At 41.9% G+C, this 23,213-nt stretch overlaps 1 protein-coding gene across 2 annotated transcripts in view; it reads right to left on the bottom strand.

Moving 5' to 3' along the window:
• The window catches only part of LOC146669521 (histone deacetylase 7-like), a 43,493-nt gene that overhangs the window by 11,783 nt on the left and 8,497 nt on the right, over positions 1 to 23,213 (bottom strand). Inside the window, exons 1-17 of one of the 2 annotated variants that reach the window (XM_085406159.1) lie at positions 20,314 to 22,500; positions 11,181 to 11,365; positions 10,510 to 10,597; positions 9,951 to 10,065; positions 9,752 to 9,822; positions 8,710 to 8,823; positions 8,402 to 8,499; positions 7,854 to 7,952; positions 7,234 to 7,387; positions 5,742 to 5,968; positions 5,328 to 5,534; positions 4,614 to 4,812; positions 4,333 to 4,466; positions 4,122 to 4,242; positions 3,973 to 4,022; positions 1,307 to 1,414; positions 1,045 to 1,100 (exon numbers count right to left, since the gene is read on the bottom strand). In XM_085406159.1, the coding sequence (XP_085262285.1) occupies positions 1,045 to 1,100; positions 1,307 to 1,414; positions 3,973 to 4,022; positions 4,122 to 4,242; positions 4,333 to 4,466; positions 4,614 to 4,812; positions 5,328 to 5,534; positions 5,742 to 5,968; positions 7,234 to 7,387; positions 7,854 to 7,952; positions 8,402 to 8,499; positions 8,710 to 8,823; positions 9,752 to 9,822; positions 9,951 to 10,065; positions 10,510 to 10,597; positions 11,181 to 11,312 (1,973 nt within the window). In that variant the 5' untranslated portion in view covers positions 11,313 to 11,365; positions 20,314 to 22,500. Of the gene's footprint in view, positions 1 to 1,044; positions 1,101 to 1,306; positions 1,415 to 3,972; positions 4,023 to 4,121; positions 4,243 to 4,332; positions 4,467 to 4,613; positions 4,813 to 5,327; positions 5,535 to 5,741; positions 5,969 to 7,233; positions 7,388 to 7,853; positions 7,953 to 8,401; positions 8,500 to 8,709; positions 8,824 to 9,751; positions 9,823 to 9,950; positions 10,066 to 10,509; positions 10,598 to 11,180; positions 11,366 to 20,313; positions 22,501 to 23,213 lie in introns of those variants that run through there. The other variant, XM_085406158.1, reaches the window with a different exon arrangement.

The following is a 23,213-nucleotide window of genomic DNA, read 5'->3' as shown; positions in this document are numbered from 1 at the left end:
ACAGAACCACCATATGGACCTTAGGAACCTCTAAGGAAAGGCTCCAGTTATCATATGGTGGCTATTTAGTCCAGGCTGCGACAGTCACAGCGCTGACTCCAGCTTGAAAGTCACAGAGGGATGATCCTGCCACGTTAATGTTTACAGCAAATATTTGAGAAATGAGGACGTTTCAGTTCGAGCTGTTTCGTCTGCTGACAAACAAAAAACGTTATGCTGAGTAGAAAATCTCACACTCTTGAGAAATGCAGAACCCACAAATTCTCTGACAAATAGACAACCAAGGTTATCAAAAAAAAAAACAAAAAACAACCCACTCCTCATTCCAAATGATAGTGCAGCGAGAGCAGCAGGCAGGACGTGTGAGATCATTTTAGAGGAATGAACTCACAACTCGGTGCAGCCGATCCCTAAACACTCACTATCCGCTATAAAGGTATGCAAAAAAAAAGTGTTGATGTAGGAAAAACAATGGAGGAATGTTGGAAGTGGCAGTGTCAGCATGGGTCGTAAAGTGTGACTGTCTCTGTGAACGGTATATATTATAAGCTGTCTAAACTTTGCTCATCAAGAAAAGTCATTATCATCCCATAAATAACCAGTGACAAGCAATGCTGAGCACACACACAGATACAGACACACACGCATAGAGTCCCAGCTGAATGTGGTTACTTGGCTAATGCCTCTAATCAAAGACTGACACAAATTCATGCACGCAAGTATGCACATCCACACAAAGACCCACATTTACTGTGCACGCACATGTACACTGCTCTTCTGAGGTGCTTTGCTTTGTGCCTTGAAAGCTTAAAAGAAACTGAGTGGAGGAGGAAGTTTGCCTCGGGCGTCGAGCAGGTAACACACAGCACAGACTCAGACACACATACATTAAGGTAGAGAGAGCCGGGCACTCTGTCTCTCTCTCTTGCTCAGAAGTATAGCTGGTTTGCAATAAATCCTTTGAAACACTTTGCAGGCCTGCTGGCTCCTGGTATGTGTCCGTGTGTGTGTGTGTGGTGTGTGCGTGTACACTGCTGTACTTACAGAGGGGAGGAATGGGTTGCATGGTGTCCAGGGGGCCTCACAACTGCAAAGCCATTCTGTAAAAAAGGGCAGAAAAACCTTCAACACTTTGCTGCTTTTATAACGCCAGATCTCCACACGTGAAAAAGGTTCACGTCTTTATGTTGTTATAACCAATAGTGGGTGCTTTGCCAAGGTTTGCAGCACATTATGGTGATAGACTGCAGTTTTGAAATTCTTGACAAAGCCCATGGCATCGAGGTATTTGGTTATAAAGACACACCTTCAGCTCTCTTTGTGCCACCTTCAGTGCCAGGTCTGTGACACATCCTGCAGCAATGCGGGAGGCTGCTGATGTGTGATGTTCATTCCAGACTGTATCAATATCCACCTGACAGAAAAACGAGGAGAGATGCTTGCAGTCAGTTTAAAAGTCAGCTACAGATTTTAATCTGTTATTAGATTTTGCTCATCTGCTAAAAATAAGCTTAAACTTCTGTGTGCATTATGCCAACCATTGTTTAGAGACTTTTCTTTGTACATCGACTCTTTCTTTGTTGTTTCTGCTCTAAGTTAAAAAAAAATTTCTATGGTACTTGTTTGTCAGAAGTCATTTATTGGTGGCATGATGCTAGGAATGATGTCAGGAATGCCTCCTGTGAGATTCCTGACACCCCTCCCCCACCCATCACCTTCACTCAATACCAGGTTGAGATGCAAATGAGGAGACTTCACTCAGGCAAGTCTGCTGGACCAGACGGAGTGAGTCCCCTTGTCCTCAAGACCTGTGCCCCCCAGCTGTGTGGAGTCTTTCATAAACTGTTTATGCTGAGTCTGAGTCTGCAGAGGGTCCCGGTGATGTGGAAGACATCATGCCTCGTCCCTGTACCAAAGACGCCACGTCCCAGTGGCCCCCAGGATTACAGGCCCGTGGCATTGACCTCCCACATCATGAAGACCCTGGAAAGGCTCATCCTGGACCAGCTGCGACCCATAGTAAGACCACACCTGGATCCCCTTCAGTTCGCTTATCAGCCTCGTCTCGGAACTGAGGACGCCATCATCTACCTGCTCAATCGTGTCTACACCCATCTGGACCAGCCGGCGAGCACTGTGAGGGTCATGTTTTTTGACTTTTCCAGTGCTTTCAACACCATCAGGCCGACCCTCCTGGGTGATAAGTTAGCAGCGATGCAGGTGGATGCTTCTCTGGTGTCCTGGATTGTTGATTACCTGACAGGAAGACCACAATATGTACGTCTCCCACAGTGTGTGTCTGACAAGGTGATCAGCAACACAGGGGCACCACAGGGGACTGTCCTCTCCCCCTTCCTCTTCACCCTCTACACCACAGACTTCAGCCACTGCACAGAGACCTGCCATCTTCAGAAGTTTTCTGATGACTCTGCGGTGGTTGGATGCATCAGCAGGGATGATGAGACAGAGTACCGGGCTGTGGTCGACTCCTTTGTCACGTGGTGTGAGCAGAATCATCTGCAGCTCAACGTGGCAAAGACCAAGGAACTGATCGTGGACTTCAGGAAGACCAGGAAACACTTGACCCCTGTTTCAATTCAGGGGGTCAGTGTTGACATTGTGGAGGACTATAAATACCTTGGAGTACACATTGACAATAAACTGGACTGGGCTAAAAACACCACAGCACTTTACAGGAAGGGCCAGAGTCGTCTCTATTTTTTGAGGCGACTGAGGTCCTTCAACATCTGCCAGAAAATGCTGAGGATTTTCTATGAGTCTGTTGTGGCCAGTGCGATCCTCTATGCTGTTGCATGCTGGGGGAGCAGGCTGAGGGTCGCAGATGCCAACAGACTTAATAAACTGATCCGTAAGGCCAGCAATGTTGTGGGGATGGAGCTGGACTCCCTCAAGGTGGTGTCGGAGAGGCGGATGCTGTCCAAGATAAAGACAATGTTGGATAACACCTCCCACCCACTCCATGACATGTTGGTCAGTCACAGGAGCTCGTTCAGTGAGAGACTGAGATTACCGAAAAGCACCACTGAACGACACAGGAAATCATTCCTGCCTGTGGCCATCTCCCTGTACAACGCATCCACTTAACACACTGTTTGCTGCTACAACTACACATGTTTCTTTTCCAACTATTTATTTATGAGTGACTTATGTATGTATGTATGTATATATATGTATATATTGTACTATTCTTAGTTAGTGTATTGTCTGTCTTGTCTTAATGTTGGTTTAAAATGGAGCACTGTGACAAAAAATAATTTCCCCCAGGGATCAATAAAGTATTCTGATTCTGATTCTGATTCTGATACTGCTGGGGAACAATGAAATCAGAGGAATTTCTTTTATCACAGACTTTGCCATCTTGTTCCAATCACCCCTCTTTACCAGAGTAGCCAAGGGCCGGAAATCCAGGCAGATCAGTTCTCTTATCAACTGACACCCAGCCCCCTTCAGCTTTTCGTCTTCTCCTCTCCTAACAACAGTTCTTATAGCATTATAATCAATGTTCCCATGTCATTCTCCGCTTTGTTCCTTTTCCCATAGTGCATTGTTCCATTTAATCTGATCTGCTCTCCTACCATTGTTTTTCTCTTAAATTTGACTTTTCTCTATCCTGATACTCTGTTTCCCCCACATCCAGCCACTTGGAAGTCTTTTTATGCAGTCTTTATGTTATCTTTTTCCTTCTCCTTTTCCTTTTTCTCACATCTCTATTGTAGATGAATATGCCATGAGCAATAAGGATGTATGCAATGTCCTACATTTATATAATTTAGATTTTAAAGTAACCAAAAACAATAGCAATTGCAATTTGTAGTCTTCTTAGCTTAACTGTGTAATGAGGCATAACCTCCCATGCAGCTTTTGTTGCTCAGCATTGCAATTAGATAAGTGAAAAGATTCCAAAATGACTTGTTTAATTTGTGTGCTTAGGTGTGTGTGTGTAACACCTACCCCAACCCCTCCACATGGTAACATCAAAAAAACATGTTGAGACAGGATTCCTGCAGAGGATAATGTATAACACGAACATATTGTTATCATTATTACTATTACAATTGCGCTATAGTCATTGTGTTCTTCACGTTTGTTATTGATCTTACCAGCGAGTTTGCGGCTGTCCAGCTTGAGGCGGTTGAGCGGGTTGGTGCCAAATAAAAGTACGTGTTTTTCTGAATGGACTGACTGCAGCTCTTCTAGGGTTGCTTTTCTACTGCGGATGCGCTAGAAATAGAAGTATACAGATATATACATTTAGACTGCATGCTATGGTCATGGGGTATGCATCTGTAGGATAATGTGTGTGCACCATACCTCACACTGACTCCTTAGGCCCCTTTCATGCAGTCTAGACCAGATGCTCTGGATCCTTCCTGCATGCTCAGCGTGACGGCTGTTGTCCCCACAAATACACTGGTGCTTCTGCATCTGACCATCATATGCTAAACCTTAATGCACACACATGGAAACACATCATTTGACCATATTGTCCCTCTTCAATAATGTTGTAATACCATCGTCATATCTTGTAATCAAATTACATCATCAGGTAGTTGGAATGCTTCTTTTAATGTTGCTGATCAACTGTCACTCACCTGTGGTGAAGCGCAGCTGGGTGTCTGTAGCAGGGTTGGATAATGACATGGAAGGTATGGTGGTGGGTTGATGTGAAGCAGGAGGCAGGGAGGTGGAGGCGGGGGAGGACCGGGACCGACTGACAGGCTGGTGAGGCCAAATTAAGGATGGCACACCCAGCGGATCTATCTGCAGACTTGGTCTAAGGATCACCTGCCTCTGCAAGAACAGTGGGTGAAAAAAAGAACAGACAATAGACAAGAATATGTAAGGATTTATCAGCAGCTGCACATAGTAAAGACTCCCTGCAGGAAACCTGTCACATACACAATATGCTAAACTCAAATAAGAGACTTATTATTTGGTGTGTTTATTTCTCCTTCTCTAAAACAGACTGTTGATAAAGAAAAGTGAGCTCTTCCAAGAATGCTGAAGTGATACTGTAAATCAAAGTCTTCTGCTTGTATTAGCAAGGCAACAGTGCCTCCTGATGGCAAAAAGACGCTCCATTCGAAAGAATTCATTTATGTTACGGATGCAAGATAATGGTAATCATAATACTGTCTGCTAACCTGCTAACTAATACTCAATCATTAGTGGACCAGAAAGGGGCACTCATGATAAGATATGTTACTGATTAAGGTCATTAGAAGAGATTCACTGATTCATGCGCCAGTAGGCAATAAAAAAATAAGAATAATTTCTATGTGTGCACATGTAAGAGTGACTTTTACCTGATTGTAAGAGTAGGAGGGCTCGATCAAGCTCTCCCGGGAGGAGGTAGTAGACTCTGTGTCGTACACAGAGTCTGTGCTGGCGTTGCTCTGTCTCCGCCGATAGTCATCCTCACAAATTGATCCGGGCTCTGAGCCGCACACAGAACCTGTCCCTGAACCTGATCCCGATCCAGTCTCCTCTAGGTCCATGTCCTCTGATGGGATCTGTGTCAGAGGAAGCCTATTATCTATCTTTTTTCCCCAGCTCACGTAAGCTAGAACTTTTACAGTTTCCAATTCTTAAAATAAGGACTCTCTTTAAGACATATTTCAGTAAGACTGATCATGAAAAAGGAAATCCAAGCAGGTGCAGGTCATTAGTCAATCTGTTAGTACTAGATTATACTTCTTAAGAAATGAGCCTCCTTTCACCTTGCTCAGGTGTGAATTCTGCTTGAATCTCTCCACCCCGCTCCTGTGGTACTGCTGGTTCAGCGAGTGCTGGATGTACGGGTGATGGCTGGTTTGCAGAGATAACTGTGAGTGGCTGTAGGGTGGCGGTTCTGAACGTGTTCGTTCCAAAGGTTTGTGACCTTCTCTTCTGGACAGAGTAGACAGGTGAGGGTGCTGCTGCAGAGAGATGGTGCTCAAACCAGGAACTGTGGAGAAGAGAAGAAACGTAATGTTTTAGAAAAGGTGAAAAACAAGAATGCAGGAAAAAAAAAATCCAAACTAAATCGATTATTGTTATTGGACTCAACTGTAGAAGGATGAAATATTCCACAGCTGTATTTCATATTAAAAACACTCAAAAAGAAAAATATTGAGAGCCATGCATTGCTTGCATGTAGAGCAGCACTTACAGCAGAGAGCGCCCTCGTGCCATTTTGAAAAATGATGCAACAAAAAACACAGCACAACACAGACAAGGTATCGATCTTCTCTCGATAGAGTCTTAGAGACCTCTCACAAACACACCTTTTTAAATGCAGTCATTTGAACTTGTTTTAGCATCAGTAGAGAGAGTCAGGATGGATCTGATGCAAGTCAGCGTCCATTCATAACTAAAGCTATGTGTACTTAGAATGGCAGACATTTATTTATATTCTTTTACTCAGATTTTTAGAGCTGTGCGCCTACACTACCCTACTTTATATATCTCATTCTTTGAGCCCGACTTCCTCTTCCATTATCAGTCATGAATGAACGGAGTCGGTGCCTTATTTCAGCATTAGCATATGCAATAGCTCTTTTTAAAAACAAAAAACAAAACAAATCTTGGGTTAAGATAACAGTAAAGAAGAAGCACAATTTCTCACAGGGTGAAACTGAGAGATTCACTACAGGAATAGAAGAAAAGGAAATGCTTATTTGTTGGGCTCAGTTCAGAAATCATGGATAAAAGAAAAACTATGGAAAGAGGTAATTAAATCTCTGTGCTTAGAGCAAAAGATCCTGTCAGAGGTTGAAATTAATTAATTAATAAAGAGTTTGACTATAAACAATGTGAAAAAGTGTGAAGTGCAGACTGTTATGTAGTTCTTTATAGAGCCCCCACTTTCCAGTTTTAATAACACAATCAATCAATATATATATATATTTAGCAAATGTCATACTGTGGTTGTTTTGTTAAATTCCACTCATCTCTGTTTCCAAGTTCACCATATTCAGGCTTAACTGGACTCATTCATGTGTTACGTCGTCATTATTTCATATTTTTACTGACTGCTATTTTTCAAAAAAGTAAAATGCACTGCTGTTGTATTGTATCTAGAATTCATATGTACATACATTTACTTACATTATATAAATAAAACAAACATAAACTCTGTGAACAACCATCCCACTGACTTGCCATTGAGTAAGCAATGCAAAGGAAGTGTGTTCAATATGCACATTGAGGAATAACAGGAATACAACTCACGAGAGACAAGCTGGGGGCGCAGAAGCCTGGTGTGTGGATCCAGTATGAACACAGGCTGTAGCCGCTGAGAAAGAGCTGGACTGCTTTCTTCCAGAGGCAAGTAAACCTGATGGAGACCAGATACTGCCAATGGCCTTGCTTCTCGCAAGTCAGCCTAGGGAAAGAGAAGAGAATGAAAGACGAGAGGAGATGACAGGAAATTCTAAAGCAATCACTAGTAATTTAATTTAATTTAATTTCCCTCTTATGGTAGTCTAAAAATGAGAAAAGCTAAGTATTAATGGATAGTTTAGGGGTTTGACAGCCTGTCACAGTGCATAGATGGACTGCTGAACTGTGTTATTGTAGTCAAAAAGGTGGTAAATTACCAAGAGAGACTCACAAAATATAGAAGTCGCACACAGTTCAAGAAGGAAGTGAAACCACAAGTTTCTATAAGTGTTCATGTGTGCAGGCACTATTTCAGAAACGATATCGCACTTGAATACAAATAGATCAACAGTATGAATGTTTATCTATGCAAGCTGTGTCCTTTAAAGTGGTGCTAGTTTCAGGAACAGGAGCAGCACAACCTCAATATTGTATGCAATGATTCTGGAGGAAATCCTAGCACTGCTCACCTGTGCAGGAAGTCCAGCAGTGATGTTGGGGATCCCAGGGGGATTGGAAGGCACGGTGAATCGAGCTAAATTACCATCCTTCAGCAACAGCCTCTGTGACTGAATGAGGAAGGTTATTTTCGTTACATTTTTAACATATTATTGATCTCTAAATATATCTACTTATCTAAACCTGAACCTGATTGTAGTAAAAGTGTTAAATACAGTACTATATATACAGTACTATCAAAACTATCAAGTCAAGGATAAATATGTTCAACATAGTGAAAAGAAAACTGCACAAATTTATTTTGACATCGGCTATTCGGCTATAGATGGAGGACCGAAAAGATCAGAATTAAGCATTTCAGTACTTCAAGTGTATATTTTTCTACTTCTCAGAACAGAGAGAAGTTGGATGTACTGTTTAAATTAATGCATAATGAAAAGTTTAAGAGAACCTTGTGTATGGTTAAATAGTTCACTGAGGATTCACTGTGCATTCATTATATGCTAAGGAGGACAAGAAAACCTGCTATATGTACTTATATATATACAAAAGGGCTTACCTCATGAGCCAGTGGTAAGGACCCATTATCTGAATGGAGGCTGTCATTTGGAGAGCTGCACCCTGATGCTGGATTGCTGCTGCCACTCTGGGAAGACTCTGCACGACAGAATGGAAAGAAACCTATGAGGCCCATCAGTATCAGTTGCTTACGCCATAATGGAAAATTGATCAAGCTGTGCTGAAATCTGATGGTGAGCGCTTCTGGAAGGTTAGAAAGGCGAGATCAAAGAAACTTTAACAAGAAACGGCTAACAGAGCCGAAGAATAAAACTCTGACAGAGATCCAAGTGAATGTAAATAGTTTACCCAGAGTTTCGGTCCTGTGCTTGACTGCAGGAGGGGCACTGATCTTTCGCTGCAGCGGGTTTGGCCTTGTGGTGATGAGTTTCTTTAACTTCCACTTCAGTGTGGGCTCAGACACTGCACACACACACACACACACACACACACACACACACACACACACACACACACACACACACACACACACACACACACACACACACACACACACGTGAAGAAATGGGCACATAAGCTCTCATCAAGAGTAAAGAAAGGTATTTGTAGTTCTCAAACTCACATTACTATATCATTGCTTTATACATCGGCTACACTGGCAGGAAAGCACCGACTCAACAACGCACACACTATAATGACGTGCTCAATTTCTGTACCATAACCCCACAAAACAAATACCTCAGCCCTGGACAAGAGAATCAAAACGTCCATTGTATACATTGGTCAGTCTCCAATAAACCTGAATAAAGTAATCAATCAGTGGCTGACTCAAAGTGGATAAAAGAAAAATTTGTGTTGTCACAGAGCCAACAAGAGCACTGGAGGGTGTGTGTGTGTGTGCGCGCTGATGGTTCTAGGGTAACGCAAATAAATAATGGTACGTGTACTCAGAGAAATGTAGAGGAAGGCGTGACCACGCTCGCTCTCATTCACACAGTGATGGAGAACTGCTCTGGACTCTCACGCAGTTCATTTTACATATACCTTACCAAGTTATATAACCGCTCAGGTCTTTGTGTCTCACTGTATCTATTGTTTTTTTTTTGTTTGTTTTATTTATGGATGTTCAACCTCTCTTTGACGCTGCAGGGCTGATGTAAAAATGAGTTTCTCTCATCTCAATGCAAAGGACACGCCTTTTCTCCCTCACTTTTTCCATTATTTGGACAGGTCAGTGACAATGAAGACAGGTTGTTTAAACATTAAGTGTTAGAATTGCAGGTGATTTCAGTCTAGCAGACTTAAAATTTAAAATCACATGACCTCTACAAATTTAACCTCAGGGTGAGAACCACAATCTCGGACACGGCTACAGCCGCAGGAGTCTCACCTGTTCTTCTCAAGGCGCGCTGGTCACAGGGTGTAGGCTGAGGCTTCGGGGACATATCAGGAACCCGGAGCCTTGTGACCAAAACAAAACAACAGACTGTGTCAATTTTAAGTAACCACAATAAAGTTTTTGCTGAGCGTGTGCTGTGTTTGCATTTGTTTTGTGTTTGTATCAATGAAAAATCATTGATGTCTCTCACCCGAATCCTGGGGCAGGACTGCTGTGGTTGGGAGTCACTCTATCATGGGTTGGCTGGCTCTTCATAATTATGTGTTCCCGAAGTTTCTGCTTTACCAGGGGACTGGCTATAGCACCTGTCAAGAAAGAAAAAGATCATACACAGACAAAGGGCAGGTAGATATATGTCCAAGAGTGTGGATGACAATAAGAAATAATAGTGATTTAGTATTTAAATAGTCTAATTACAACCGTTTTCTATTACAACTTCCCATGAAGCAGTCAAGAAAATTCAGAAGTAAGAGCCAAGATCCTCTTTGCACTCTTCATTTCCTCTACATTGTAAAAATAAAAACGCTTTCCTAAAACAAGCTTGTTTGTTTGACTTTGGTTTGATATGAGTGCAAATTTCCCTGGAATCTGAGAATACCTCACAGTACTGCTGGAAATCCCCCTCTTTTTCAGTAAAACATACAGTGTGCTATGACTCAGAAGAAGAGCATGTAAACCACCTTATGGTCGCTTAAAGAACTGATGAAAACACATGACAGTGTGGAGAAAACAGAAAACACAGGACTCACTCTGCTCGTTTTTACTCTTTTGAATCAGCTGATGTAGCTCTTCTCTTTTCTCCTCACTCATCTCTCTTTGCCTTTGTTCGATGTTATACTGACGGAAAAAACACAGAGAAATGCATTTTTAAAATCTACACAAGCAAAGGACAAAAGCTGCAACTGTCAGTCTCTGACAAGCACATAAATACACACATCTCGAATAAGATAGCTTACAAAAATAGAAGAAAAAAAACAGGATACTGAAGTGTTGCATCAGTCAGTTAATCTGTGACAAGTGTCAATAACAAATTAAATGCCGAGAAAATGGTTTGTTTATAGTAACCTAAATCTGCTTCTTACTCATTTCTGAGGAGTCCTGCACAGTACCTGGTTAAAGGTCTGCGGTGAAAGCAGCTGCTTTTTTCTGTGGCTGATGTGGCAGGCGGTCATTATCTTATAGTCAGATAAATAAATGCCAGATGTAGCAATTTTGGAACAGGGGCAAAATGTCATGAGGGTATTTGGTCTCTGTTTCCATGCACTGAATTTTGAAGAAACAGAAACTTTCAATGTAACGTTTTAAACTGGCTGATTTCAGCCAGTGCACTGATCCATGCTATGTCCAATTCATGCTGAAGCTTCATTATGTCACTGTCCAGCTCAACTAGGTGAGAACTGACATCTGAGTTTGACCTCACCTGCAAGTGCTGCTGGGAGAATTGGGCACAATGTTGAGCGGTGAGGGATCCCATGAAGAAAGGAGGGCGGGGGGCCAGCATGGCCGAATCTGGGCCTGGATGTAACAACCTGCGGGTCACACTTAGGTCCATGGGTGGATTCCCATTAACGGGCAAAGAAACCTGCTTACTGATGATCACATCCACTAAAGATGGAGAAAGAGAGGCAGAGAGAGAGAGAAACATATTATGTTGCTGACTGTGCAAATAGATACTGTTATGTAGGTAGCAGATGAAAAATCAGAAGGCTTCTCTTTAACATTTCTTGCTTCATCTGCATCACTTGTTCTGAGTTTTGCCTGTCATAGAGAGATCATCACCACATTCAAGTTTTCCCGCTTCAAGTAAACTGCTCATTATCCAAAACTAAAGCTTCTTCTGTCTGCTCCCTTAAGCACAAGGGGTTTGCAACAGCGGATGGCTCCAAATTTGTGTCTCCTCCCGGTTTATACCGAGGACATTACATTCAGAAAGCACAAAAATGAAAGATTCTTGTATATGCTGGCGTTGGAGATGCATAAAAGAAGTGAAAGAAACAGGGTGGGAAGTTGTATTTTAACGTTGTGCGGTTAAGTCGTTTGGATCAGGCACATGAATCTGTCGTCACCCTTTCAGGTTTTGCTAAAAGCGAAAGAAATAAAAGCCTAAATTAGCACGAGCGAGACATCTGAATCGGGTCTCGGTGTCCTAATGAAAAACAGATGTCTTTTTAAAGGTGTGTGTGTGCGGTGGGGGGCGGCGCAAAAATGTTTTGATCAATTTATGCACTCTTAAGGCCACCGAAAACATAAATATCATGTCTTATTTTACTTTCGCCACAAATCATTTAACCATAGCATGCATGGCCCAATGTGGGCCTGATGGTATGACCTGGAAAAGATAAAACACACATGGAGGCTAATTATAGCTACAAGTGAGAAAGCACCAAGCTGAAGTTTGTCTCACATTTTGCGATTACAAACAAAAGCGTTCACAATGCATGGCCTCAGGTAACTTCATACTGTTCTTACGTTTCAATACAACTGACACATGAAACCAATGAACGTGATGAGGAATGTTTCGGTACTGATACAAAAGCATAGAGAGATACAGTATGGAAGGAGACACCTTGCTCCCTCCAGGGTAAAGAGCAATGGGAGGGATGTAAGAATGAGGAAATTTACTGAACCCGTATGTCTGAATGACTGTAACCTAAAATATTACACAATATTACTCACATAAGTCCTGTAAGTGGACATTTTTTTCCCTTCTTTCTTTACTGGTATATTGTGTTAAATTAGAGTAACTTTTGTGGAAAGCACAGTAGAGGGAGTAGCAAATTTCTCTCATGTCACAAAATGTGAGAAGATCTTCTTTCACTGCAGCTATTCAGTTGTTATAGGAGTTGTCAATTTAACAAATAGGATCACACAATGAAATCTACTACACTGATAACGCACCCTAAAAGATTCAGAAACACTGATTTCTCTGTCTTAACCTCCAGCGTGTGTTGAAATTAGGCTATTAGAATCCACAGCAGCTGCAGTTATTAGCTCCAACCAGCCCAAAACAAAACTACAGGCTACACAGTTCTTCTCAACTGGCCTCCATTCTCAGCCACAGCCCTACATCTGCAGACAGCCCAGACAATGTGGTTTGGCTGTCATTCCTCACAGCAATCCTGACTCAGAAGAAAATAATCATGTGTGTGAAAAGTATTTTGAGTTGACAGAATTCCTCTGAAGAAAGAAACACTCCCACACTCTTATGACTGCAGGCTATGTGGCTCATTAACACATAAAGGAAAAACAAACAAACAAATACAGGGTGGGAATTAATATTCAGTAAGTTCAATATAGTACTTTACAGTTTAAACCAAATGGTTTCAGTTCTGTTACCCTGCTTGATAGCAGAACTCTGAGCTCACTATAACACTTTCTGTTCACAGGGACAGCCTTGGGTTTTAATATTTGCTGTATTGTAACGCACAGATGAGCTTTTGTGTCACGGCTAAAACCCACGACAGCAGTAGAGATAAAGATGGGACAAAAAGGTCTCTAGGAAAAAAAAAATGAAGCCTGCATTTTTACAGGCTTCTCGTCCGTGCCTTACTGGAATCCTACCTTGCAAGTTAACTCAAGTAATCTGTGACACATCAGACAAAACTTCATCTCTGACAATCAGAAATATCTGGGCCTCCCTCCACTGTCATCTGGTTCATACCTTTTGCAATAGAACATTATGCAACACTGTTAAAATTCAAGGGGCTTATTTTCTTAAGCTTCTACTGTAATAATAAAGCAAAAGGTGCAACAGGAAGTACCAGTAGCTGCAGCACAGTATGTATTACAAGAAGAATGGCTGTGTGTTTTCAAAGGAAATCAGACAATCACTGGAGGAGCGGGCCGGCGGTGGTGGTGGAGACTCAGACAAACTTGCACACACGTACACACACCCACGCTCACATGCGCGCGCACACACACACACACACACACATGCTCATCAAACGAGTGAGCTCCCCTGAGAAAGAGGAAATGATCAGGAAGCCAATCTCTCTTCTAAACAGAAAACAAACACCTGTGGCACATTTTTCATTTCGCAACAGCCATACATCTCTGGCTTCAACTCACTTTCAACATCACCCCAATGTTATTTATATTATATTTACAACATTTACAACTTAAAAAAGCCAAATTTCCAAACAAATGTGGGTTTTTTTTTGTACTGACACTGAAGCTGTTCCTTTAGGCAGCGTTACAGCGTGACTCATTATCTGACTCGACGAAAAAAAAAAACGCAATGTACATTTAAAGAGTTACCTAAACAGTTAAGGTTTCTTCTATGCTGACCCTGAAGGGTTCCAGCAACTCGTGGTTGCTTTCTATCATATTACCAACAGAGCCTAAAAGAGGAGACATACACAGCACACACTTGTTTTGGCATGACAAAAGCAAGAATAAAGGTGTTTTTAGCCATCGTCATTTGTCGCAATGTTTTATTTCTCATCCTAAAACAATGCAAGAGCTGCATAATTACAAGACAAAAATCTGGAGCACTTTATAATAAAGAGAAGTGCATGCCGATAAGATCTGTGTGCGTGCTTCGCTGTCTCTCTTTTCAGCGTTGTGCTGCTAAAAATAGACAGGGGACAAACTTCTGGTTTCTGTAATAGCATATTCGTTTCACAACCACCATCCTCTTTCTGTGGGCCCTACTGCAGCAACATGCTGATGCACTGACACACACACACGCGCACCTGCACACACGCATACAATTTACTGGAGCACACGCTCGCGCACACACACAGGCACACACTCACAAAGAAACAGTGACTTCCTGTTTCTAAAGTTAGTCTTCACCATAACATCCTCTTGGTTCATTTAGGCAAGCAGAAACTGCTATTTTGGTTGAATGGCTTCTTTGCAGCTCAAGAGAGCTACAGATATCGCTCAGTAGTATTTATATTCACGCTGTGGCTAAAATGTGCTTTGTTTATTGCTGGTTTAGCCTGAACTCCACAGTGGTATTGGATGGAGTTAAGCCTGGATGTCACACATCATGTTAAGTGCTAGTTACTGTTACTATATACATAAACACTAGCAGCAGGCGTGAGGTTTATGCTTCGTTAGAAGAGCAACAAAGCAGAAAGAGCAGAAGTTCAGAGGAAAAATACATCGAAAGGAATAAAATAAACAAAAATATATATATGAATACACCGAAGCCTCAAATATGCCAGCCTGTGCACTCATAATGGAAAGAAAATGACATCTTCTCCACCAAGCGGGACACCTTTAGCAGCCCCCACTCCTGCCACCTATCCCTCCACCCTCCACTGCCTCCCTTCCTCTTCCTTACGTTCATAGGAATCCACAGCTGCTGCACACATTCTGTCCCCCACTTCCGAGCAGCTGGAGTATCAATCTCCTTATGTGTTCATTGTGTGTGTGTGTGTGTGTGTGTGTGTGTTTGTCCATCCTATGCACCCTAAGATATTAATAGCTTGCAGTTGTTTCTTTTGAGTGTACACAGCAGGTCTTTGTGTTTGCATAAGAAGAGTCTGCTTGTGTGACAGTTGAGGGTGCATACACGGCTAATAGTGCTTGTGTTGGTGTATTAAGTGTATTAATAGTGCCCATTTGTTTCTGCTGAAGGAACACTGTGGCTCTCTGAGCAAGTTTCAGCATATGTAACCGTGCCAGTTTATTTTTAGTGTCACCTGTCATTTAACACTTGTGTTATTGTGTGTAATCAAGCAAGTGCATGTGATTGAGGACAGTGCCGGTTTCTCCACATATTAATAGCATCGCACCACTTGCTTTAATGAGTGTGTGTCATGTGTGTGTGAGAGAGGCTGTGTGTGCTTATGTGTGTATTAATAGCATTCTCATCTGCCCACAAATGTTTCTGTGTATCTGTGGCGTTCGTGCGTCTGGATCTCAGTTAGGCCGAAAGATGATTTGTCACATGAGCATATGTCTTGGGCAATATCAAGAATTTTCCCTTTAGAGATAGGCGAAACTGTGATCACAGTATTAGCTGTGGACGTTGTCGCATGGAACATCGACTCAATGCTAAAGGCAGAACCCACAAATCTCTGTGGTTAGTTTTATCTTTGATTTTATTGTGAATGTTCGGACTAGATTTTATTAGTCCTTTATTTATCCAGGTAAAAAAAAATCTCATTGAAATTAAAAATCTCATTTCCATGAGAGACCTGGCATCATGGCAACAAAAGTCAAAATACACAGGTGATGATTTCTAAGCACAATGTTGATGCTTCTTTCTGGCTACTGCTATTTTTCATCAGCTATCAATTATACCCACCACGTGCAGTTTTCCCACTTGAACTCTGTGATAACTGATAAAACTTTAAGTTCATGTAGGGGGAGAAAAGTTTGGACGGCACAAATTTATAAAGTCCAGAATACGCATCCCTGCTGTCAGTAGCTTCAACCTAATTTGAATTATATCAGTCCTATTGATAGATTTAATGTGATTTCTGAGTAAATGTCCAAACATTATCAGCAGATTGAAAATATTGGTTCATTGTATGAACAGTTGGCAGCTTTTGCAAGACAAACGCCAAAATATGAAATAAATAGATGTCTTATAGGACAGAAATAAGTTCAGGTATCTCTTATTGTGATTTAAGTTCAATAATTGGTATTTATTAGTGAATGAAGTTTGCTTGCAGTAAATAAATTTGCTGTTGTGTGTATTTCTAGATTAGTTGATCAGTTGTTTGGTTTTTGTTAGCTGTCATGTCAACATTGAGATTTCCAAGAAGCTACAGCAGTTAATTTAAATTAAATCCCAAAGATGAGGGTATTCAGTCCTACTATGATAGAAAATGATGAAAAATGTAGGAAACTGGAACCATACAACTATACATTCAATAACTCAATCCAAGGAAAACATGTTGAAATATCTGCAATGTATGTCTGTATGTCTTTGGCATATGTTTCATAATGAGATGTGTGTAATTATTCAAACATGCCCACAAAACTGAGTTGGTGGAAACATCTGGAATCAGTAGTACAGCAGAAGGAGTGACGATTAGCCATTTGGCATCATGGGTGGGATTAATGCCATTGTTGTGTGGTTGTCAAGCGTTGTCATGCTGTGCGGCTCGACACAGATATTTAAAACAGCCCGTGCTCACTTTTTAAGCACCCCTAAGGCATAGCTACTGATTGAGAAACTGAACAGGCTTAACTCCTCTTACTGTGATTTGGTTTGCTCTTTAACCCCTGGCAAACTTAACTTAACTTCAACAGGACACAAAGCAGATGCAAATATGTGAGCGCGTCTTTCTGTCATGGCCATCAGTGCTGCTTTGGCGACTGTTCCTTCAACACTCCACCATAACATAAGACTTTTCTTAGTGATGATGTGTTGCTGAACTGGGGTGGAAAAGGTGAGGGGTCAGCAGTTCGCTGCAAATGGGAGGATATAACTCCCATAGTGTGATTCTCCAACTCGACGTCTCACAGACAGACAATTGTTGAAATGGTTTCATTATTTCTCTTCCAAGACCTCCAAGAGGTCATTGTTTTTTGGAAGAGGGGGAAAAAAGAGATAACTTTTGGCTGGGATGAGTCCGAAATTTGCCTGAGGACACACACGGGACACACACAAATGCGCACATGCACGATGTACCTCTCACTCAGTCCTAATGAGGCTTTAAAGCTCTGAAAGGTGTTGGCACACACATGTCTACACACATGTTTACATAACTCTGCCCTTAATCATGCAAATGAAGGCATGAACCACTGTTTGACCTGATGGGAGCACCGACTGACTTGCTTTACGTACTTCAAAAGAAAGTACTTCAGTGACTGATCATCTGAGCATAGTCTGATTCAGATCAATAGTCTGCACAACCCATCTCCACCCACAGACATTCATCCTACTCTGTAATCCAGATATTACCAGATGTTATGTGACGGATCGTGGCCTTTACACGCCCACACATGCAGAAATATAGGCAAACATCTTTTTTTTCCTGTAAAAGCCAGCACCTGGCATAAGGCTGATTTGACTGAGAAAACAGGTTCTCATATTGACTTCCTACTCTAATTCGCTCGTGTGTCTGTGGTATACTATGTATCGCTGACTGTTATTGCACACTAATAAGAAGACTATGTACACTGAAGGGCTTCTTTGTTTCAAATACACCCTGCAGTTAGTAAGAATAAGCTTACTGTCTTCTGGTACAATCTAGCTTTTTGCTGCTGCTCACGGTCTTTGATTGAACTTTGATTTCCCTATTACGCTTCATTTTATGCCCGTTCTCTCTCACAAACAAAAACACGAGTTCACATGATAAACAACAGGGTGATGGTCCTGTTACTGGTTTTTTTTGAGGAGCAGAGTGTATCAGTAGTCAGCTGAGCTGATTTTAAATCAGGAACAGGAAATGTGATCTGGGGCTCTGGCCAGCCCAGAACACTGTCCCTATTGTCAGAGCTCACACAGGGAAAACACTCGGGACTTTTAAAGGTTATCTGTCCTGGGAAAAGGTTAATATTCTCCTCCATAACTACCCTACAAAGGACAAAGAGACACCCAAAATGGATACTGGATGATGACCCTATCACTAAATATGTCTTTGTTGTGCCTCTTACTATAAATGTATGAGTTTATTTCCAATCAAGAGGGGTCAGAAAAAGGTTCTCTATCAGTGTTTGCTCAACTGTTTTTAAACCACTGACGAAATATACTGGAAAGACGTGAATAATGCTGGTGGTGGAAGATCCCTAACTGGTCAACTTAGTCATCAATGCAGCATGCAAAGCGAAAATAAAACATTTACATGGTCAGTTTATGATCTCTGCTCGATAAAATCAATACTACAGCTCCCATTTAGACCATAAATTATTTGCTGGTTGACAATGAAAATAAACTGGCGACTACCATGATAATCTATCCAGTGCGTATAATTCACGAAAAGAAAAGAAACAACTGGAAAACAACAGTTCCTTTGTTCTGTGTGATAGATCTCTATCGCATCATCTCAACATGAATGAACCAATTAGGAATTCAAGAGAAAATGTATCCACATCTACTTTGATAATCAAACACATGATCTTGGGCTCTTCAAATCAGGCTTTCATTAAGACCAATGGTTCCTGTTATACTGTATGTCCCACTGGGTTTGTGGGAATCAAGTCTATGACGACTAGCGTCCCCTATAAGATGAGCCAAACCAACTGGTTAATCGCTAGGTTAAATAAATAAATACAGTGATTTAGTATGTTTTAAACCACCATTTATTTCTATGACCCCCAATGCAAAGTGAAACTGGGCTTCATGCTGCAAAACCAAACAAAACAACACTGACTGATTTCAGCCCCCACCACAGATAGGCTACTTAGACCAAAGTGTCACTGTCAGTTCATGTTTGCTGTGTGAGAAAAAGCTAAAGTTAAGTTGACTGCGAAAGGCCTCGGTTTACCATAGGCAGACAGTAACACAATTTCTACATCAGCATTGTAAGCGTGAATCATCTTTTCTTTTTGTTCTCTCTGCCATAGAAGGCCTAGTCATAGTGACTAACCCATGTGCTGCCACAGCCTGTGGGCCAAAGGGAATAGTTTAGGTAAGGTGATAAGCTAACAGCAAGGCCTGGTAAATACAATATGATCAAAGTCTTTATTCAGGGATACACTTTTGTAAACACAAAGGGACATAGATGCGAGCAGAGAAATCTAAAAGGCAACAGAAAGGGGCCGCGGGGTGTAGGTGGTGTCGATTCCTCTGGCACGGCCCACATTAAACTAATGTAACTGTATCTCTGTAACAGCACTAAAGGCTATGACCTCATCCCGTGGTGAGAGAGGGAGCAAACCTGGACACATGACACCATTACACCAGCATGGCTGCTGTGGGTGTGTATATGTGGGTGTGCTTTTATTTTCCCTGGATTGAAGGGGCTTGGGTGGGATTGAACTGTTTTCTTATTCCACGACTTCTCTCATATTAAAGCACATCAGCCCACAGTCCATCATACAACCAAACATTTGTTTCCTAGTAGTGAATGAGCAGTGGAGTTTGTCAGCTATGGGCAGATATAGATCCAACAGGAAATTCTACACTCACAATGAGGCCTTAACGCCATAATTGCACACTTATTTGCCCCATTTAATGCCCTAAAATAGTCATGTTGTCTGCCAGATTAGATTACCGGGCCACCTTTTGTTACACATTCAGTTCTTTGTTAAATACTTCCATAGCAGGGTCATGATCTCGAGACATGGAAACTCACTTTATTTAAAATAATAATGATAGTAATTTAAGCAGTTTTTAAACAGTTGTACACCAGCGATTTTTGAAGTGTATAACCATCACGGTCATGTTAGGATTTACACCTGCAGATTTTGGACTGAAGTCAAAAAAATTTTGTTGCAGTGTTTTTTGTTTTGTTTTTTTTAAACAGAGGAGCTGAAATTGAATTCACATTTTCACAATACAACAGTGTGGACACAGTAAGTAGTTCGGCACAAGAAAGTAATAAAGTGACAGTGGGTTTTGTTTTTTTTTAAAGTAATTAGAACATTTACCACGTTTTCTAGCTACTTTTGCAGAACACTTTAAGAAAGTAAACACCGCCTACCTTTTGGAGGTGAAGTTCAAAAGCGACGTATTTGAAACATTCAAAGGCAGGTGGGAGTAAAAATCCCGTTACGAGGCAGCTACACCAAGTCGGGCGAACGTAAGCACAGTCCAACAGCCTATCCTCGTCATCTTCGCCGGGGTTTTTCCTCCGTTATTGTGACAGTTATCTGACTGCGCGAGGTAAAAATATCAAAAGCGACAGCTCCAGCCGTGAGCGCGCGCCGCTGTCTAAGCCGTACGTCCGTACGTACAGTATAACATCACCTCCGCGCTCCGAAATGTCTCGGTAATCAACTTATGTAAGAGAAAGCGAGTGTGCACGCACTGCTTTCTATTTATCTGTCTCCTCCTCACCGAGTTCGTCTGTCGGTGTTGAAACTGCTGATAAAACCAGCTTGAAGTCTCACTTTCATCCGCATGTGTGCTGCTGGTGTGCGGGCTCCATCTGCTGAACTCCGCGGGGTAAGGGAGATGCGGATATGTGTGTGTGTCTGTGTGTGTGTCTTCTGCTCTACGTCTGGCATAAATGTGAAAAAACGTATCAATATATCCACAGACCGTTTCATCATAGATTTATAATCAGTTTGAATCACTTTGTTGTTCCTGTACTTTATGCTATATTGCAAACTGTTGTGCTACAAGTAAGAAACACTCACTGTGTACACGTTGCTAGTACTGAGTTGGACCCTGTTTTACCTTCAGGACTTCCTTAATTCTTCTTGGTACACATTCAGCAAGGTTTTGGAAACTTTCCCTGGTCCGTACTGACGTGACAGCGTCACACAGCAGATTTGTGAGCTGCTCAACCGTGACTAGGGTTGCCAACTCCCTGAAAAACAAATAAGGGACACCTCGTGGCCAGGGCCGGGCGACCCAGTTGTCTTCACCCTTCCCAGTGTGGTGAATTTTCTAGCTCTTTTTTTGTGTGTGAAATTATTTTTTTAACCATTTGACTTGAAGTTGATTTAAGTAGATGCATATTCTATTCTTTGTGATATGAACACATGTGAAACAAATGATCATTTAGCCATTTATTTTTAGCTCAAAATGACAACATTAACACAGTAAAACAGGTCTCTTTCTTAAACAGAAGCCTGTCATGCTTAACTTTTGAGAATATAAGTAAATCTTTCTTTAAAAGCACTCTGTCCTGCTTAACTTAAAATAATAGAAAACAATAGAACGAAAAATATTCTTGTAACAGTGCACATTTAGTGCATTTAGTACAATTGGCTTCAGTTGAGGTATTATTTCAGCTTTTCTAATGCTAATCAGCTGCTCCTGTTTGTAAACCCGCTTGTTCCCATGATTACGCATCATAACTCATCATCATTATTCATCTATGTATTACTTTTATGTATTAGTCATCTATTTGTTGTAATCATCTATTCTTGCAGTTGTTTATTACACAAAATAAATTATATTATCACACTTCTGGCCACATAGCGCTGATATTCACTGCACATGCCCATATTAACGTTTTCCAGCCAGGTGTTTTCCTTTTCCCATTCTTCCCTTTCTCTGAGGGGAACAAACATTGCTGCTCTAATGCTGGGCTCACACTGTGCGATTTTTGGCCCATTTTGAGCCGATTTTTGAGTGATCGGACCGATTTTGGCCTTCATTGTGCGTCGTGTAGTATACGTGGGGTAACGAGAAGTGATTAACACCTCACGACCAGCTCCCGATCATCAATCGCTCGTGAGGGTGTCACCACAGGCGCTCACACTGCTCACGCGCAAACGTAAACGTTGGTGAAAAAGACGGCGCAGCACGGCTGTGCAGCGTGTGATCTGGACACAAGCGATGGAGGCACAACTTGTAGAACTTTGGAAAGCTCATCCGAGCCTTTTCGATGTGGCATCACAAAATTATCACGACCACAACAACCGTGAAAATAGTTGGATTTACATTGCTGCTCAATCACAGCTGCCTGATCAATGTTTTTCATTAGCAATTTAGCAAAGTTGATGGTAGTGGTGTGTCTGTGTGAGTGAAAGACAGAGAGAGCGAGCGACAGATTTTCTGTTATAACCTTCATTTTATGGAGGCACAGTGTGAGCACTCAGGTCGCATCAGAGCATCGGGCCGTATAGTGTGAGACCCTGCATCGTGACCTATGAACGTCTAACCCCTGTGAGTCAATCGTGCAGTTTGAGCAGGAGCTGAATAACGTGACTGAAAAAATCGCACAGTGTTTGCCCAGCTTTAGGTTTACTGTCATCCGAGACTTGTACCGCAGTGTCTGCGTTTGTTCCCCTGTTGACCATGCTTCTTGTTGTGGTCATCTGTTGTCTTCCGGTATTTTCTCCGCAAGCGACCTTTCCTCGACCAATGAGATGAGCGGTAATCTGAATTGTCATACTCGAATTGTCATAAGTGTGCTGTCAGCTCATTGGTCACAAAGCAGGAGAGGGGCTGGGAATTATGTTTTCCAACAAAGTGTTAATTCCATAAACATTTATAGACTACTTTTGATTCTCACTGTATTACGGGACAAAGTGCGTCCCTTATTAGCTCAATACGGGACGTGTACTTTTGTTTCGAAATACGGGACGATTCCGTATTTTAAGGGACGGTTGGCAACCCTAACCGTGACGCAATCTCCACATCCCAAAGGTGCTCTGTTGGATTGAGGTCTGCTGAGTGTGGAGGCCAGTGAACTCATTGCCATATCCAAGAAACCAGTTTGAGATGATTTGAAGTTTGTGACACGGGGCAGGAGGCAGCCATCAGAAGATGGCTACACTGCAGTCATAAAGGGACTGACCTGGTCAGCAGCAATACTCTGATAGGCTGTTGCCAGTTGCCAAGATAATATCCTCTACACATCGTTATGCCACCAACAGCAGCCGCAACCATTAACACATGGCACGATGGATCCATGCATTCATGCTG

This window comes from Rhamphochromis longiceps, linkage group LG5 (assembly GCF_057381845.1).
Source record: "Rhamphochromis longiceps isolate RC_006_pf linkage group LG5, R_longiceps_female_GT1.1, whole genome shotgun sequence".
Classification (NCBI taxonomy): domain Eukaryota; kingdom Metazoa; phylum Chordata; class Actinopteri; order Cichliformes; family Cichlidae; genus Rhamphochromis; species Rhamphochromis longiceps.
The sequence above is the reverse complement of the archived record's forward strand: the minus strand, read 5'-3'. Positions and strand labels throughout refer to the sequence as shown.